Source organism: Podarcis pityusensis (genome assembly GCF_964106645.2).
Source record: "Podarcis pityusensis genome assembly, chromosome: 5".
In the NCBI taxonomy this organism is placed as follows: Eukaryota; Metazoa; Chordata; class Lepidosauria; order Squamata; family Lacertidae; genus Podarcis; species Podarcis pityusensis.
In genome coordinates, this window is record NC_138032.1 from 65,038,995 (window position 1) to 65,057,107 (window position 18,113).

Sequence of the window (18,113 nt, forward strand, 5' to 3'; positions counted from 1 at the left end):
AAAAAAAACAAGCTGTAGGGTGGCTGAGTGGAAGGAGGCAGGTAGATGCCGGAGGCCCTACGGTGTGCCCCGCCCCTGGGCGTGCTGCCCCAGGCACCCGAGAGGCTCCCTCTGGCACTGATTGCATGCAGTTTCTGGGTGTGCATGTAATTGAAAAGCATCATTAAGGGCTGGATCCTGGCATCTTTTGCATGCCAAAGGGCACAGCAGGAAAAACAGGAAAGTGCATATATATGGGTAAGTTCTACTTGTGCATATTCTGATTTATTAACGTGCATATCCTGATTTGTTAATGTTAAGTAACTGTTTTAAAACACCTCTCCTGGGTAGTTTTGAGTTATACATTATACAATATAAATGAGGTTACCAGTAGTTGCTGTATTGATTACAGTCCTGTGGAGAACCAGTGACCTCCATAATTCTATGGAAAATTCTGGAAGCGGATTCACCCCTTGGAGTGATTGGGAGGTGACTACCTCTCTGTGTGGTTGCTGTTGTCATGTGATCAGCTTTCTCAGAAGGTCCGTTGTGCATGTCAATCACATTTGCAAAGTGTTCTTTTTCATCAATCCAACATTAACTCCATATGTCTGGGATGCGGGTGGCGCTGTGGTCTAAACCACTGAGCCTCTTGGGCTTGCTGATCGGAAGGTCATCAGTTCGAATCCACGCAATGGGGTGAGCTCCTGTTGCTCTGTCCCAGCTTCTGCCAACCTAGCAGTTTGAAAGCATACCAGCGCAAGTAGATAAATAGGTATCACTGTGACGGAAAGGTAAACAGTGTTTCCATGTGCTCAGGCACTTGTCCTCTGTGCACCAGTAGCAGTTTAGTTATAATGGCCACATGACCCAGAAAGCTTTCTGTGGACAAAAGACGGCTCCCTCGGCCTGAAAAGCGAGATGAATGCTGCACCCCATAGTTGCCTTTGACTGGACTTAACTGTCCAGAGGTCCTTTACCTTTATCTTTACCTGTCAACTCCATAGGATTATGGTCTGAAAAATAATGTGCCTCATGCCACCCAGATGAGCTTTGAATCAGCTACCTGCAGATTGAGCATTGCACTCTTAACTGCTGTACTAAATGATCTGTTACACGTTGACTAATCTTTTGCTGAACTGAGACTGCAGTCCTATGCCCACTTGCCTTGAAAGGTGTCACATGGAAGTCAGTGGAAATACCTTCTGAGAAGTTTGCGTAAGATGATATTGGGAGTTGGGCAAGACTGAACCAATGATATCAATTAGAGAGGGTGCTTCTGTTCCTTCCAGGAACGTGTTGTACTTGGTGAAGTGTGGCAACCTATTTAAGCCACACTATCTGCCAATTCATTCTCTAGTATAGGATATAGGTTAAAGCACATATTTTTAATCCAGCTTTGTGGATCCAGTCTTGTTCTTTACCCTGAAAGATGGATTTGCTTCCATGCACATCAAAGATGTGGCTCTTCATAATGGGGGCAGGATTGGTCCAAGCCCTTGTTACTTCATGAATATTTATGAAAAGAAGAACTGTACACCCAGAAGCTACTATGGATGTTGTAAGCCACCTATCTGTTATTCTTTTGTTTGCTTAACTCAAGGCATTTATAACCATATTTGTGCTATATTCCACATACCTAAAGTTTGTTTTTCATGGAATGCTGGGATTGCCAGGGGCAAGAAAATGATGATGATGATGATTTTGAAGTATGTACCCTGCCCTCTCAATGCATCATTGCTCAGGGCAGCGTGCAGCATTTTTTTGTTTTAGTTTTTTAAGCATTCTCAAAGTATCTCCAAACATCTGCTTCATGTAACCCCAGCGCTCTTTGGGCTTCATTTAGGTACCAGCAGTAGCAAGTTTAGCATCTTGCCCTATGCATTATTGTTGCTCAACATCATGAAGAAAAATCATTAAGTGGTCCACAAAAACTTTCAGCATTTTTCAAGTGGTCCAAGAGGATTGGGTGGAGTTTGGGAACCACTGCTATTAAAGATGTAGTCTTCTGTGGGAAAGAAGTGTCCAAGAGTTTTACAGTCCCAGCCAAACCTTGCCTTTTCTTTTCTCCCTTTCTGCCAAGGGTGAAATGATTTCCTTCAGACGATATCCCTGTGAGACATATGAAGTGGTGACAGATGATGGGTGTATCCTGAGTATTAACAGAATTCCTCATGGGAAAAGAAATAACTGGGAATCAGGTGAGTGTGTTTTTTGAGGTATTTATTATGTATACATGAAAATACTATGAGGACATTTAAAATTATTATTTAAAAAATGATAAGTTTTTGCTTTGGAATTTGTTTACTTATTGCAAGAAAACCTCAACAATCTGTTTGGTTATGGGTGATTATTAATATGATTATATTAATTATATGTTTTGGTCCTATTTTTTCTAAAAAAATTCCCCAAAAGGCCATAGATTACCATATGTTCCGGCATACAAGGTGATCTTTTATCCCTGGAAAATCACCCCAAAAGTTGGGGGTCGTCTTATACGCCGGTTATACGCGTTGGAAAGGAGGAGAGGGAGCTGGTGAGCAGAGGAGCCCCTTCTGCTGCCACTCCTCCTCCCTCCCCACAGAAGGGGATGCGGAAAGCCCTTCTGAGTGTGGCACTCACCTTCCCGCCTGCCAAACACTTCGCCTCGGGCTGCTGCTGCTGCAGCGTCAGAGGCAGCAGAGTGGTGTGCGCTCTGCCCCTGGCAGTGCTCAAACTCTATAACTCTAAAACTCTAAAATTGAACAGCAAAAGTTGGGGGTCGTCTTATATGCCCAGTTGCCTAATATGCCTAATATCTACGGTAGGTTAAACACATTTTAGTCCTTTCTTGAGCTATTAGGTCCTCTGCATGGAGAATATGGAGATATGCTATTGGGTGACAGAGAAAAGGCAGAACTGCTTTGCCTCTGTCTTGCTTTTCCTTTTTATAATTTTTTAAAATTAATTTTCACATTTAAACATTATCATCATATAAACCATAACAAACAATTTCAATAAAATAAAAAATAAAAATAGAAAATAGAAAATAAAACATCTTCACACCATATTAAATCCATATTTTGGGATTACTCAGATCCCCTGACTTCCCTCCATTTCCTCTCCTGGTTCTTTTATAATATCTTATATTATACATGTCTATAATTTATTAAATTTATTAAAATTTCCAATTTTAAACATTCTTAATATTAGAAGTGTTTTTAAAAGCCTGCTATTGTATTAACTTCTTTTACAATGCCTTTGTAAATATGCAGTAAACATTTCCCATTCTTTTTTATATTTGTGGTCTTCTTGATTTCTTAGACTTTCTTCCAGTTAATTTAGCCATTTCAGCATATTCCATTAATTTAAATTGCCAATCTTCTTTGGTTGGCACTTGTTCTTTCCAATGTTGAGCTATCAATATCCGGGCGGCTGTTGTTGCATACATAAACAAGTTTTTATATTCTTTCGGTATATCTATTCCAGTTATTCGTATTAAAAAGGCTTCTGGCTTTTTAACAAATGTTATTTTTAACATTTCCCCCCCAATTCATTATAAATCGTTTCCCAGAAACTTATTATAACCTTACATTGCCACCACATATGGTAAAAAGTGCCTTCTACTTCTTTATACTTCCAGCACTTATGATCTTTTGTCTTATGCATTTTTTATAATTTAACCAGAGTTAGATACCATCTGTACCTTGTTTTCATATAATTCTCTTTAAGAGCCGTACATGCTGTGAACTTTATATCATTTTTCCATAATCTTTCCCAATCTGTCATCTGTATATTATGTCCCACATATATTATGTCTTTTGCCCTTTTTATCATAACACTTTTGACCTCTTCGTCCTTTGTTTCCCATTCCAACAAAATATTATACATTTTTTATAGTTATTTATATTCACTTTCTATTATTTTTCTCTGGAATTTTGAAATTTCATATGCAAATCCTTTCTTTTTATTTCTTTTAAATGTTTCATTTAATTGAAAATATTGTAACCAATCTGTTACCTCTTCTTTTATTTCATTATATTCCTTTAATTTTAATTTATTATCCACTTCCATTAACAGCTCTCTATATGTTGCCCAGTTGGGTTTATTTTTTTGAATGCTATTGCTTCCAGTGGCAAAAGCCACCATGGTGTTTTTTGTTCTAATAGATGTTTATATTTCCCCCAAACTTGAAAAATTGCCTTTCTTATTATGTGGTTCTGGAAGCTTCTATGTACCTTGGCCTTCTGTTAATAAGCCTACATTCTTTAATGTTATCCAATCCTGTATCCAACACAAACAAGAGGCTTCATAGTATAATTTTATATCTGGTAGTGAGAAGCCTCCCCTTTCTTTAAGGTCTGTTAATAATTTATATTTTATTCTTGGCTTCTTGCCTCTCCAAATGAATCTTGAAGTATGTCTCTGCCACTCTTTAAAGCAATTCACATTACTTATCACCAGGATTGATTGAAATAAAAATAACATTTTTGGCAATACATTCATGTCAGCTTCGTTCCGGAGCTGACAGAGGCTGGGAATGAGAACAGACAAAGAGAGATAAGGACACGGGAATGTGAGCTGGAATGTGAGAGGGAGGAGGGCAGCCTAGCGGCATGGCTTCAGAGAACAGAGAGCAGGCAGCAGATAGCAATGGTAATCTGATCCCTGAGCATAGTGACCAAGGAAGGGAAAGCCAGAGCAGGGATAAACAAAATACCAATCTTAGAAACAGATGGAGAGAGGCCAGGAATAGCCAGCCCAAAAACTCGAAGGCGCGAAAAGGTCAGTGAGAGGAGGGAAAAAGAGCGGAAGTGAAAGGGTTTTTTCCCCTGTTGGAAGAAGAGGAAGGGGTGGAGTTTAGACTCGGCAACTGAGAACTTGGAGTCAGACACAGAGTGAAGGAGCTCCAGAGTGATTTATGTGTTTGAGCAATAAACCTGAGATAATTACTACCGGTATCTCGCTTCTGTGGGAGAGCCAAGCCATTACAATTCATCTTCACTACCCTTTCCTTCCTAGTAAAGATAAATTCATTCTACCCCAGATTTCTAAATTTCTTTTTATTTTTTCCATATTTCCCCATAATTATCTTTTAATATATTAATATTTTTGCTGTTAGCCATATTCCATCCGCCATTCATGCCGAACCGGAAGTCCCTTTGCCTCTATCTCTAACTCACAAGGAAAGTGATCCCCAACCTGGTGATGACATATTAAATGATGTAAGGATGGAGCTACAGCCCAAGATAGGAAAAGAGGTGGTAAGGAAACACCTAGCTATTTAAATGAATTCAGATCTGCAGGGCCTGGTGAGCTGTGCCCCCAAATACCTCTGCCTTGTTTTCCATATTGCATTTAGAAGATACTCATTCCAGACTCAAATTTCAGACACGTGAAATTGCTGGCCTGCTCTGCGTCCCAAGTTTATAGTTGGTGATACACACCAGTGGCCAGTGAGGCCACACATGTGGGGCATCGTTGCTCTCCTGGCTTCTTAACACCACTGTCACTGGTGATTATTGGGAAGGAGAGAAGAGGTGCCAAGTGAGGAGAGCTTAGCCAGGTAAGGCTGCATCTTATTGGATGGAGACACTGAAATTACATATTGTAACTATGTTTAAAACAAGGAACTAGGCAGAGGGCCTTCTTAGTAGTGGCACCCACCCTGTGGAACGCCCTCCCATCAGATGCCAAGGAAATAAATGACTTTTAGAAGACATCTGAAGGCAGCCCTGTTTAGGGAAGTTTTTAATGTCTGATGTTTTATTGTTGTTTTAATTGTGTTGGGAGCCTCCCAATGAGGCTGGGGAAAACCAGCCAGATGGGCTGGGTATAAATTCTTCTTTTTCCTCTTCAGGTCCCAGACCCACAGTGTTCTTGCAGCATGGCTTGCTTGGTTCTAGCAGTAACTGGGTGTTTAATATGGACTACAACAGCCTGGGCTTTATATTGGCTGATGCTGGTTATGATGTTTGGCTTGGAAACAGCAGAGGTAACGCTTGGTCCAACAAACACATCAACTATACTGAGAAGCATCAAGAATTCTGGCTATTCAGGTAGAGTGAGCTTTCTAAACCTAATTTCTTGTTTCTGGTTCCTAGTTCACCCTTTGGGGAAAACTTTAATTAGTCATGCTCTTCCTAGTGGAGCCATGTTTTTCCACCTCCTCTTATAATATATGATATGGAGATATAGAAATACATTTCCAAGTAAGTAAAATTGGTAGTTGTCCCTTTAAACAAACAAACAATTTGTTTGTTCCTGGGGAAAATATGGCCTTGGTGAAATGTGGCCTTGGTGAACTCCGTAGAATAGATGATAGCAGATCAGCTTAACTTCAGGTGCAATTAGACTTGATCTGGAGAGACTCAATATTGGTCCTTCTGAATCTCTGCTGGAATTTGAAGCTCCTCAGACAGATATGGGTTGGAGGGAAAGCAGAGTCCTCTCCTGCCCACAGCATAAATACTGTTCCTCCTGAAACTGACTTTTTCAAAATGTTTTTGGTTTCCCCATTGCAGGCACATGGTTGCTCTTAACTGTGTGGTGGGCATTTTCAGTTTGCAGTGAACAGCTCATAGTGTGGCCCTGCTTGCTAGTGAACAGTGAAAATGGAAATATATAAGGAAGATGAATCATGGCTTAATTCAGATAACTGTTTCACAAATGTTCATAGACTTGGTGAGTTGATGGATCCATGGAGGAGATGATCTCTGATCTGCCAGATCCAAGCCTGTTCTTGTATTGAACTGGGAGGAGAACAGGGCATTTTAGGCTTTCACAATGGAGATCCCACTGCATATACATGTCTGTTAAACATAGGCTGTTCCTTTTTCTTTGCAGTTTTGATGAAATGGCTAAATACGACCTTCCAGCTTCAATAAACTTTGTCCTGAACAAAACTGGTCAGGAAAAAATATTTTATGTTGGTCATTCCGAGGGCACCACAATGGGTATGTTAGCAAGATTCTTAAACACATGCGGGCAGTTCTATTTGCTACATAATTATATGTGCAGTTGCTGTTCTATATTAAATTCAAGAGACATCTTGCTCATGGTACAGTGATGTTCCATGGAACCTATGGACACCTATGGAGAAGCATCTTGAATAACAATCCCTGCATTTGGGTTTCCTGCATTTTCTTTCTTAGTGATATTTCCCATATAGGTGATGATTCAAATTGGTTAAGGGGCTTATAAAAAGTGGTTTGTCTGGACTGAGAAACTGTTAAAATCCTGGATATCAAAATAGGATGAAGCCTAGTTTGCAGTCAGAGTTTAGGTAACAGTTTCCCAGTCTGGATGTAACAGGAAGCTAGAGTTTAACAACCCTGGGATGAAATATGTTAAGGCCCCTGAGACAAGAGGAGAAGAGAACTTGTTGGCTGAACACTCCTTCTTGGTGTGATAAATCATAGTTCTCTAACCAAACCGGTTTGAAATTCACCTCACCTCTGACTCTCACTTCATGTTTTATTGGTTCTTAGTACAGCCTAGAGTAGCTGGAGAAACCCAGATAGATGGGCTGGGTAATTATTATTAATGTTGTTATTAGCCACAGAATGTATTACGTAAGTGGATTTACAATTATTACACCACTGAGGAAATATATGCAGCACTAAAAAGTTTTAAGTAGGTCAGAAACAAGGCAGGGCCTTTTCTGTTGTGATGTGTAGATTATAATGCACCATTTCTAGTAGGGTCCTAGGTCAAAATGATCCCAGATCCTCAGATTTCAGGACCCAAGCATGAGACCTAGTGGAGTTGTTATAGGGGTGGCTGTTGGTGGTGTCAGAGAGGTGAACCCCAGGGATGTCATGAAAAATGGCACATTAATCATGGTCTCTGAGAGCATGACATTCAAATAAAAAGCTACTGGTTGGAAATCAAGACAAGAACCTCAACTGAAGGGTTGTGTGCCCAGCTACAGCTGCTCTACAAATTACTAGAGATTCTTGCTATGAAGGGGTTGAATAAGAGTGGTACTGGAGAAGTCAGTATAAGGTGCATTTTCAGCTCTGCAACAGCTGAAAGTCTGTAAATTTTGATAATACGCCCGATTTGCAATTTAGGTTGAAAAATTTCAATTGCAACTGTTTTTCTGTCTTCAATCCAGATTTTAGTTTGGAAAAATCCTCCGTTTCCTTAAACACACTGCTCCCTCTTCCATCATGTCATTGATCTGTATCTCAGGTTACATGCATTTCAGATTACATACGCTTCAGGTTACGGACTCCGCTAACCCAGAAATAGTGCTTCAGGTTAAGAACTATGCTTCAGGATGAGAACAGAAATCATGCTCCGGCGGTGCGGCAGCAGCAGGAGGCCCCATTAGCTAAAGTGGTGCTTCAAGTTAAGAACAGTTTCAGGTTAAGTACGGACCTCCGGAACGAATTAAGTACTTATCCCGAGGTACCACTTTATATCCAAAAGGATTTCTTGGTGGTTTCTCTGCTTCAGATTGTTGTTGTTGTTGTTTAGTCGTTTATTCGTGTCTGACTCTTCGTGACCCATGGACCAGAGCACGCCAGGCACCCCTGTCTTCCACTGCCTCCCGCAGTTTGGTCAAACTCATGCTGGTAGCTTCAAGAACACTATCCAACCATCTCATTCTCTGTTGTCCCCTTCTCCTTGTGCCCTCCATCTTTCCCAACATCAGGGACTTTTCCAGGGAGTCTTCTCTTCTCATGAGGTGGCCAAAGTATTGGAGCCGCAGCTTCACAATCTGTCCTTCCAGTGAGCACTCAGGGCTGATTTCCTTAAGAATGGAGAGGTTTGATCTTCTTGCAGTCTATGGGACTTTCAAGAGTCTCCTCCAGGACCATAATTCAAAAGCATCCATTCTTCGGCGATCAGGCTTCTTTATGGTCCAGCTCTCACTTCCATACATCACTACTGGGAAAACCATAGCTTTAACTATACGGACCTTTGTTGGCCAGGTGATGTCTCTACTTTTTAAGATGCTGTCTAGGTTTGTCATTGCTTTTCTCCCAAGAAGCAGGTGTCTTTTAATTTCGTGGCTGCTGTCACCATCTGCAGTGATCATGGAGCCCAAGAAAGTAAAATCTCTCACTGCCTCCATTTCTTCCCCTTCTATTTGCCAGGAGGTGATGGGACCAGTGGCCATGATCTTCGGTTTTTTGATGTTGAGCTTCAAACCATATTTTGCGCTCTTCTCTTTCACCCTCATTAAAAGGTTCTTTAATTCCTCCTCACTTTCTGCCATCAAGGTTGTTTCATCAGCATATCTGAAGTTGTTGATATTTCTTCCGGCAATCTTAATTCTGGCTAGGGATTCATCCAGCCCAGCCTTTTGCATGATGAATTCTGCATATAAGTTAAATAAGCAGGGACACAATATGCAGCCTTGCCTTACTCCTTTCCCAATTTTGAACCAATCAGTTGTTCCATATCCAGTTCTAACTGTAGCTTCTTGTCCCACATAGAGATTTCTCAGGAGACAGATGAGGTGATCAGGCACTCCCATTTCTTTAAGAACTTGCCATAGTTTGCTGTGGTCGACACAGTCAAAGGCTTTTGCATAGTCAATGAAGCAGAAGTAGATGTCTTTCTGGAACTCTCTAGCTTTCTCCATAATCCAGCGCCTGTTTGCAATTTGGTCTCTGGTTCCTCTGCCTCTTCTAAATCCAGCTTGCACTTCTGGGAGTTCTCGGTCCACATACTGCTTGAGCCTTCCTTGTAGAATTTTAAGCATAAACTTGCTAGCGTGTGAAATGAGTGCAATTGTGCGGTAGTTGGAGCATTCTTTGGCACTGCCCTTCTTTGGGATTGGGATGTAGACTGATCTTCTCCAATCCTCTGGCCACTGCTGAGTTTTCCAAACTTGCTGGCATCTTGAGTGTAGCACCTTAACAGCATCATCTTTTAAAATTTTAAATAGTTCAGCTGGAATACCATCACTCCCACTGGCCTTGTTATTTGCAGTGCTTTCCAAGGCCCATTTGACTTCACTCTCCAGGATGACTGGCTCAAGGTCAGCAACCACACTACCTGGGGTGTACGAGCCATCCATATCTTTCTGGTATAATTCCTCTGTGTATTCTTGCCACGTCTTCTTGATGTCTTCTGCTTCGGTTAGGTCCTTACCACTTTTGTCCTTTATTATGGTAATCTTTGTATGAAATGTTCCTTTCATATCCCCAATTTTCTTGAACAGATCTCTGGTTCTTCCACTCTATTGTTTTCCTCTGTTTCTTTGCATTGCTCATTTAAGAAGGCCTTCTTGTCTCTCCTTGCTGTTTTTTGGAAATCTGCATTCAATTTCCTGTATCTTGCACTATCTCCCTCGCATTTTGCTTGCCTTCTCTCACCCATTATTTGTAAGGCCTTGCTGGACAGCCACTTTGCTTTCTTGCATTTCCTTTTCATTGGGATGGTTTTCTTTTCTTTTTTTAAAAGATATTTATTAGAGTTTAAGTATTACAAAAAAAGAAAAAAGACAAAAAGAAATACAAGCAATGAACAGTTACAAAACCTCTAAACAAAAGGAAATACAATAAAACAAAACATCAACAGTACATCAAAACATTAAAAAAGGAAAAAAAACAGAAACATTTAAAAAACACAAACCTTTAAAAAAATAGAAGGAAAAAAGAAAAAAAAGAACAAAAAAAGACCCCGTATTTTCATATCCTTATCTTTCATTTGCTTATTTCCTCGACTTCCTCACACCTCCTTTTTTGTATTCTAGTTCAATTAATTGTTCCAGCAAGTCCTTTCCCTCTTTCTCAAATTTAGTTCCATAATTTATCTTAACGCAATTTAACCTTAAGTTTGCACCTTTACCCATTGTCAATCTATTCATACTTAATTATTTATAACATTTCTACTAAAGTCATATAACTTCTTTCCAGCATCCTTCTAACATTCATTAATTTTACAATATTTCTGTAAATATACTTTAAATTTTTTCCAATCTTCCTCCACCAACTCTTCTCCCTGGTCTCGGATTCTGCCAGTCATTTCCACCAGTTCCATGTAGTCCATCAGCTTCATCTGCCATTCTTCCTTGGTAGGTAGATCTTGTGTCTTCCAGTGCTTTGCGATAAGTATTCTTGCTGCTGTTGTGGCATACATGAAAAAAATTCTATCCTTCTTTGGCACCAGTTGGCCTACCATGCCGAGGAGAAAGGCCTCTGGTTTCTTTAGAAAGGTATATTTAAATACCTTTTTCATTTCATTATAGATCATCTCCCAGAATGCCTTAATCTTTGGGCATGTCCACCAAAGGTGAAAGAATGTACCTTCAGTTTCATTACATTTCCAACATTTATTATCGGGCAAATGGTAAATTTTTGCAAGCTTGACTGGTGTTATGTACCACCTGTAAATCATTTTCATTAAATTCTCTTTTAAGGCATTACATGCCGTAAACTTCATACCAGTGGTCCATAACTGTTCCCAGTCAGCCATCATAATATTATATCCAACATCTTGTGCCCATTTAATCATAGCAGATTTCACCATTTCATCTTGAGTATTCCATTTCAACAGCAAGTTATACATTCTTGACAAATTCTTAACTTTAGGATCTAACAATTCTGTTTCCAGCTTTGATTTTTCCACCTGGAAGCCTAGTTTTTTATCCAAGTTATATGCCTCCATTATTTGGTAATAATGGAGCCAATCTCGTACTCTGTTTTTTAATTTTTCAAAGCTCTGCAGTTTTAATCTGTCACCCTCTTGTTCCAAAATTTCCCAATACTTCGGCCATTTGGCCTCCATATTGAGTTTTTTCTGAGCCTTTGCTTCCATTGGTGACAGCCATCTTGGGGTTTTATTTTCTAACAAATCCTTATATCTTATCCAGACATTAAACAGTGCTTTTCTTACAATATGGTTTTTGAACGCTTTGTGTGCTTTAACCTTATCATACCACAAATATGCATGCCAACCAAATACATTATTGAAACCTTCCAAATCCAAAACATCCGTGTTTTCAAGAAGCATCCATTCTCTCAGCCAACAAAAAGCGGCTGATTCATAATAAAGTTTTAAGTCTGGCAGGGCAAATCCACCTCTTTCTTTAGCATCAGTTAAAATCTTAAATTTTATACGAGGCTTCTTGCCCTGCCAGACAAATCTGGAGATATCTCTCTGCCACTTCTTGAAACAGTCCATTTTGTCCAAAATTTGCAGTGTTTGAAACAAAAACAGCATTCTTGGCAATACATTCATTTTTATCACAGCAATTCGGCCTAACAACGATAGCTTCAAATTTGACCATATTTCTAAATCTTTTTTCACTTCAGTCCAACATTTTTCATAATTATCCTTAAATAAATTCACATTCTTAGCAGTCATATTAACCCCTAAATATTTCACTTTCTTAACCAGTGTCAGTCCTGTCTCCTTCTGAAACTTCTCTCTCTCAATCTCATTTAGATTTTTTTCCAAAACTTTAGTTTTCGTCTTATTCAACTTAAAACCTGCTACCTGACCAAATTCTTGAATCAGTTCCAGTACTCTTTTAGTGCTTGATTCTGGCTCCTGTAAAGTCAATACTAAGTCATCTGCAAATGCTTTCAGTTTGTACTGTTTAGCTCCCACTTGTATACCTTTAACCAATTGGTCCCTTCTAATCATATTTAGCAGAACCTCCAGGACCGAAATAAAAAGCAATGGAGAGATTGGGCAACCTTGTCGTGTTCCTTTCTCAATCTTAAATTCTTCCGTCACTACATTATTCACAATTAATTTAGCCTTTTGTTCTGAGTAGATTGCACCTATACCATTTCCAAAACCTTTACCAACCCCCATCCCCAATAGATTCTTCTTCATAAAACTCCAAGAAATATTGTCAAAGGCTTTCTCCGCATCCACAAAAATCAGAACTGCTTTAGTATTAATCTTCACTTGTAGCTTTTCTAAAATATTAATTATATTCCTCATATTATCAGACAAATGTCTGCCCGGGAGAAAGCCCGCTTGGTCTTTATGAATTTCTTCTGCTAACACCTTTTTTAAATCTTTTAGCCAAAATGTCTGCAAAAATTTTATAATCCACGTTAAGCAGTGATATGGGACGGTAGTTTTTAAGTTGCGTTTTTTCAGACTCTGATTTTGGTATAAGTGTAATGTATGCTTCTTTCCACAACTCAGGTGCCCTTTTCCCTTCCAATATTTCATTACAGACTTCCTTTAATGGTTGTATTAACCATTCTTTCAAAGTTCTGTAATATCTAGAAGTCAGTCCATCCGGTCCTGGAGATTTACCTAATTGCATATTCTGAATGGCCCCTTCTACTTCCTGATCCGTTATTTTGTAATCCAGCATTAATTTATTTTCTTGGGAAATTTTTTGTAGTCCATTTATTTTCAGGAATTTATCAATGTCCATTTCATTCTGCTTTTCTTGTGTATATAATTGTTTGAAATACCCCTGGAAGCACTTTCTGATTTCCACTGGATTCTGTATATTCTTTCCTTCCACTTCCAGATTCGTAATGGTATTTAATTTTTGTCTTTTTTTCAATTGCCAAGCCAGCAATTTCCCACACTTATTTGCCGATTCAAATGTCTTTTGTCTCATCTGTTTAATCTTCCATTCTATTTCCTGATTCATCATTTTCATATATTGTACTTGGTATAGCTTTATTTCTTTCAAAATCTCCTTTTTTTTTAAAAGAAATTTATTGGGTTTTACAATAGAAATGAACATAATAAACAATGTAACATATATCTTAACATAATTTCACATTTTCTTTGAACTTCCTCACATCTCCCGCTCCCACTTTCATCGTTATAACATTTTGTCAGCAATTTATTATCTTATTTACATTCTTATATCCCTTCTATGTTTCATAATCTTCTAGTTCTCAAAAAGAGTTATATTTTCACAATCTTACTTATTTTCTTAAAATCATCTAAATTTAGTGGTGCTCAGTTATTTTGATCTAGCATCCTGTTTAGCATTCACTCAAGTTACAATATTTTTGTAAATAATTCTTAAATTTCTTCCAATCCTCCTCAGTCCTCTCTTCTCCCAGGTCACGAATTCTGCCGGTCATCTCAGCCAGTTCCATGTAGTCTATCAGTTGCATCTGCCATTCTTCCAGTGTGGGTAGATCTTGAGTTTTCCAGTGCTTTGCGAGAAGTATCCTTGCTGCTGTTGTTGCATACATAAAAAATGTCTGGTCCTTCTTTACCACCCCTTGGCCGACAATACCCAAAAGGAAGGCCTCTGGTTTCTTAGTGAAGGTATATTTAAATACCTTTTTCAGTTCATTATAAATCATTTCCCAGAACGCCCTCACTTTAGGGCAAGTCCACCAGAGGTGGAAGAACGTTCCCTCACACTCTTTACATTTCCAACACTTATTGTCAGTCAGGTGGTAAATTTTTGCAAGTTTGGCTGGGGTCATATACCATCTATAAATCATTTTCATTACATTTTCTTTCAAAGCGTTACATGCAGTAAATTTCAATCCAGTACTCCACAACCTTTCCCAGTCCTCAAACATGATATTATACCCAATGTCCTGTGCCCACCTTATCATAGCCGATTTAACCGTTTCATCTTGTGTATTCCATTTTAACAGCAAGTTATACATCCTTGAAAGTACCTTGGTCTTTGGTTCTAACAATTCTGTTTCTAGTTTCGATTTCTCCACCTGGAACCCTAGTTTCTTGTCATTTTTAAAAACTTCTTTAATCTGAGCGTAATGTAACCAGTCTCGCACTTTATCCTTCACTTTCTCCAAACTCTGCAATTTCCAGTTGTCTCCATCTTTTTCTAGTATTTCCCAATATTTTGGCCATTTAGCCTCCATATTGGGTCTTTTTCGGGCCTTAGCTTCCAAAGGTGAAAGCCACCTTGGGGTTTTATTTTCCAGCAAGTCTTTATATTTTGTCCAGACATTAAACAGTGATTTTCTGACAATATGGTTCTTAAAGGCCTTATTTGCTTTAACCTTGTCATACCATAAATATGCATGCCATCCAAAAGCATTGTTAAACCCTTCCAAATCTAACACATCAGTGTCTTCAAGAAGTAGCCAGTCTTTTAGCCAGCAGAACGCTGCGGCTTCATAATACAACTTTAAGTCTGGCAGGGCAAAGCCCCCTCTTTGTTTTGCATCAGTTAATATCTTAAACTTAATTCTGGGCTTTTTGCCCTGCCAGACAAACTTAGAAATATCTCTCTGCCACTTCTGAAAGCACTCCGTTTTGTCCAAAACCTGAAGTGTTTGAAATAAAAACAACATCCTAGGCAATACATTCATCTTGATAGCAGCAATTCGGCCTAACAAAGAAAGTTTCAATTTTAACCAACTATCTAAGTCTCTCTTAATTTCTATTTCTTTCAAAATCTCCTGAGACTTTGGTTTCACCCTCAGTTTCTTCTCTCCTTCCTTTATTTTTTCCAAAATTTTATCTTTTTTCTCATTTTGCATTCTCTTCTTAATTGCGTTCTGTTGTATCAAAAAGCCTCTCATGAAGGCTTTACTTGCATCCCAGATTACTATTTTTTCCACTGTAGTGTTCATGTTTATCTCGAAATAATCTCTCAAAGTTTTTTGGGCCTTTTTAATAAATTCATCATTCCTAAACAAAGAGTCATTCATCCTCCATCTAAAGGAACCAGTTGGCATTAATTTCATTTCCATCTTCACAGCATTATGATCAGAGCTGGTCTTGGGGCAAATTTCAACCTTGCTAATCTTTGGAGCCAGTCCTCTAGTTACCCAGATTTGGTCAATTCTTGTCCATGTCATTTTAGCCTCAGAGAAGAAAGTTCCCTCTCTTCCCAGAGGGTTCTTCATTCTCCAAATGTCAATTAAGTCCATGTTTTCAGTCATGTCAAAAAATGTTTTTGGTATTCTTCCATCCTTAGTGATTATTTGTCTTTGCGCCTTATCCATGTTTGTGGATACCACACCATTCATATCTCCCATCAGAATCATATTGTAGTCCAAATAGTCCATCAAGATTTCATGTAGCTTTTTAAAGAATTCCGATTTCCCTTCATTTGGTGCATAAATACCTTTTATCAAAAATTTATCTCCTTGTGATTGGATTTCAATTGCTACAAATCTTCCTTGTTCATCTTTAAAGATAAATTTAGGTGATAGGCTCTCCTTTGCATAAAGAACCACTCCTCTTTTTTTAACTTTATCCGATGAGATAAATTCTTGGCCTAATTTTTTATTGCTCAATAATTTCCTGTATAACCTTGTCACATGCGTTTCTTGTAGACAAATCAAGTCCAATTGCTCTTTTTTCAATAAATGAAACACTCTTCGCCTTTTTTCCGAACTGTTGAGGCCATTCACATTCCAACTCAAGGCCTGCAACGCCATCCTGTGGCTACTTTGGTGCTCCCCCAACTGCCCCCAGAGCTTGCTCCTCTTGTGTTGGTGGTAACGTTGGCTCGTTAATGGGGGGGGGGTCCAGTCCAAAGGACAATGCTGAAATGTCCAGGGTATCTTTTTTTGTTGGTGCTCTCTCCCATACTCTTTGTTCCAGTCCTCTGTCTGGTGATCCTCTTTCCGATGTTATTGGCTCTTTTCCAATTCCCTTCTGTAGGTCTTCTTCGTGTTTTATCTTCTACTGATCTTATCTTTATTTTCCTTCCTTTAAAACTAAAGGATAAGCCTTGAGGAAATTCCCACCGAAAGTTGATTTTGTTCCTTCTCAACAGTTCAACCAAATCTCTGAAGTTAAATCTCAAATCTAAAAGATATTTGGGGATATCTTTAAATATCTCCACTCTAAATTGGTGTATTGCCAAGGCCTCCTCGTAATGCCAACTCAAGATTTTATCCCTCTCTTCTTTGGATTGGAGTGTAATCAAACAGTCTCTTATTCTGTTCTTCTCCTTCTTCCCTCCTCTTCCAAGTCTAAAGGCTCTCACAATTTTAAACTCCTCTTTTTGTAAATCCCGGTTCCAATAGGCTGCAAATTCCTCTGTAAGATAGTCTATCAAAGAGTCTTTTTCTAGTTCAGGTACTCCCCGAATTCTCAAATTTGTCTGTTTCTCCTTGAGCTCAAACATAGAAAGCATCTGCTTCTGGTCTTGTACTTGTTTCCTCTATTTCCAGTTGTGCTACCTTTGCTTCAACAGTAACAATCTTTTCCTTAGCTTCCTCTGCAGTCTGTCTAGTTGAATTAGACTCCATAACTAATGTCTCTATAGCTTCTGTATTAGAGTTAACCTTTTGTTCCAAGCTTTTTATGCTTTGTGTATTTTGGTCCAATTTTTGTGAGTTTTGGTCCAATTTTTTATTCATTTGTTCCAAGGAATTGTTAATTTTACTCAAAACAAGTGCCCAATCTTCTTCCGAAGGCATTCCTCCTTTTGGTTTAGTATACATTGACGCAGCTGCAGAGGAAGCAGGAGGGCCAGATGTAGAAGCTCTCCGAAAAGACCTCCCAGACCTTGTTGTCTTTTCTTGTAAAGAAGAATCTATTTTTTCTTTCCCATCTGCCATAACACTCAAGGCCCTCAAGGTCAGGTACAGTCCCAGAGTTTTATCTTTAAAACTGGAAAATTCCACTCCTTGTAGCAGTTGGGATGGTTTTCGTTGCTGCCTCCTGTATAATCTTGCGAGCCTCCATCCATAGTTCTTCAGGCACTCTGTCCACCAAATCTAAATCCTTAAACCTGTTCCTCACTTCCACTGTGTATTCATAAGGGATTTGATTTAGATTGTATCTTACCGGCCCAGTGGTTTTTCCTACTTTCTTCAGTTTAAGTTTGAATTTTGCTATAAGAAGCTGATGATCTGAGCCACAGTTCGCTCCAGGTCTTGTTTTTGCTGACTGTATAGAGCTTCTCCAGCTTTGGCTGCAGAGAATATAATCAATCTCATTTCGATGCTGCCCATCTGGTGATGTCCATGTGTAGAGTCGTCTTTTGTGTTGTTGGAAAAGAGTTTTTGTGATGACCAGCTTGTTCTCTTGGCAGAACTCTATTAGCCTTTGCCCTGCTTCGTTTTGAACTCCAAGGCCAAACTTGCCAGTTGTTCCTTTTATCTCTTGATTCCCTGCTTTAGCATTCCAATCCCCTATAATGAGAAGAACATCCTTCTTTGGTGTCATTTCTAGAAGGTGTTGTAAGTCTTCATAGAACTGGTCAATTTCAGTTTCTTCAGCACCAGTAGTTGGTGCATAAACTTGGATTTCTGTGA

General features: G+C 39.0%; 1 protein-coding gene across 2 annotated transcripts in view; it reads left to right on the forward strand.

Moving 5' to 3' along the window:
- Nucleotides 1-1,200: 1,200 nt before the first annotated feature.
- The window catches only part of LOC308476762 (putative lysosomal acid lipase/cholesteryl ester hydrolase), a 33,401-nt gene continuing 16,488 nt past the window's right edge, over nt 1,201-18,113 (forward strand). Inside the window, exons 1-4 of one of the 2 annotated variants that reach the window (XM_081004621.1) lie at nt 1,201-1,540; nt 2,063-2,180; nt 5,819-6,017; nt 6,805-6,914. In XM_081004621.1, the coding sequence (XP_080860747.1) occupies nt 1,499-1,540; nt 2,063-2,180; nt 5,819-6,017; nt 6,805-6,914 (469 nt within the window). In that variant the 5' untranslated portion in view covers nt 1,201-1,498. The remainder of the gene's footprint in view (nt 1,541-2,062; nt 2,181-5,818; nt 6,018-6,804; nt 6,915-18,113) is intronic. The other variant, XM_081004620.1, reaches the window with a different exon arrangement.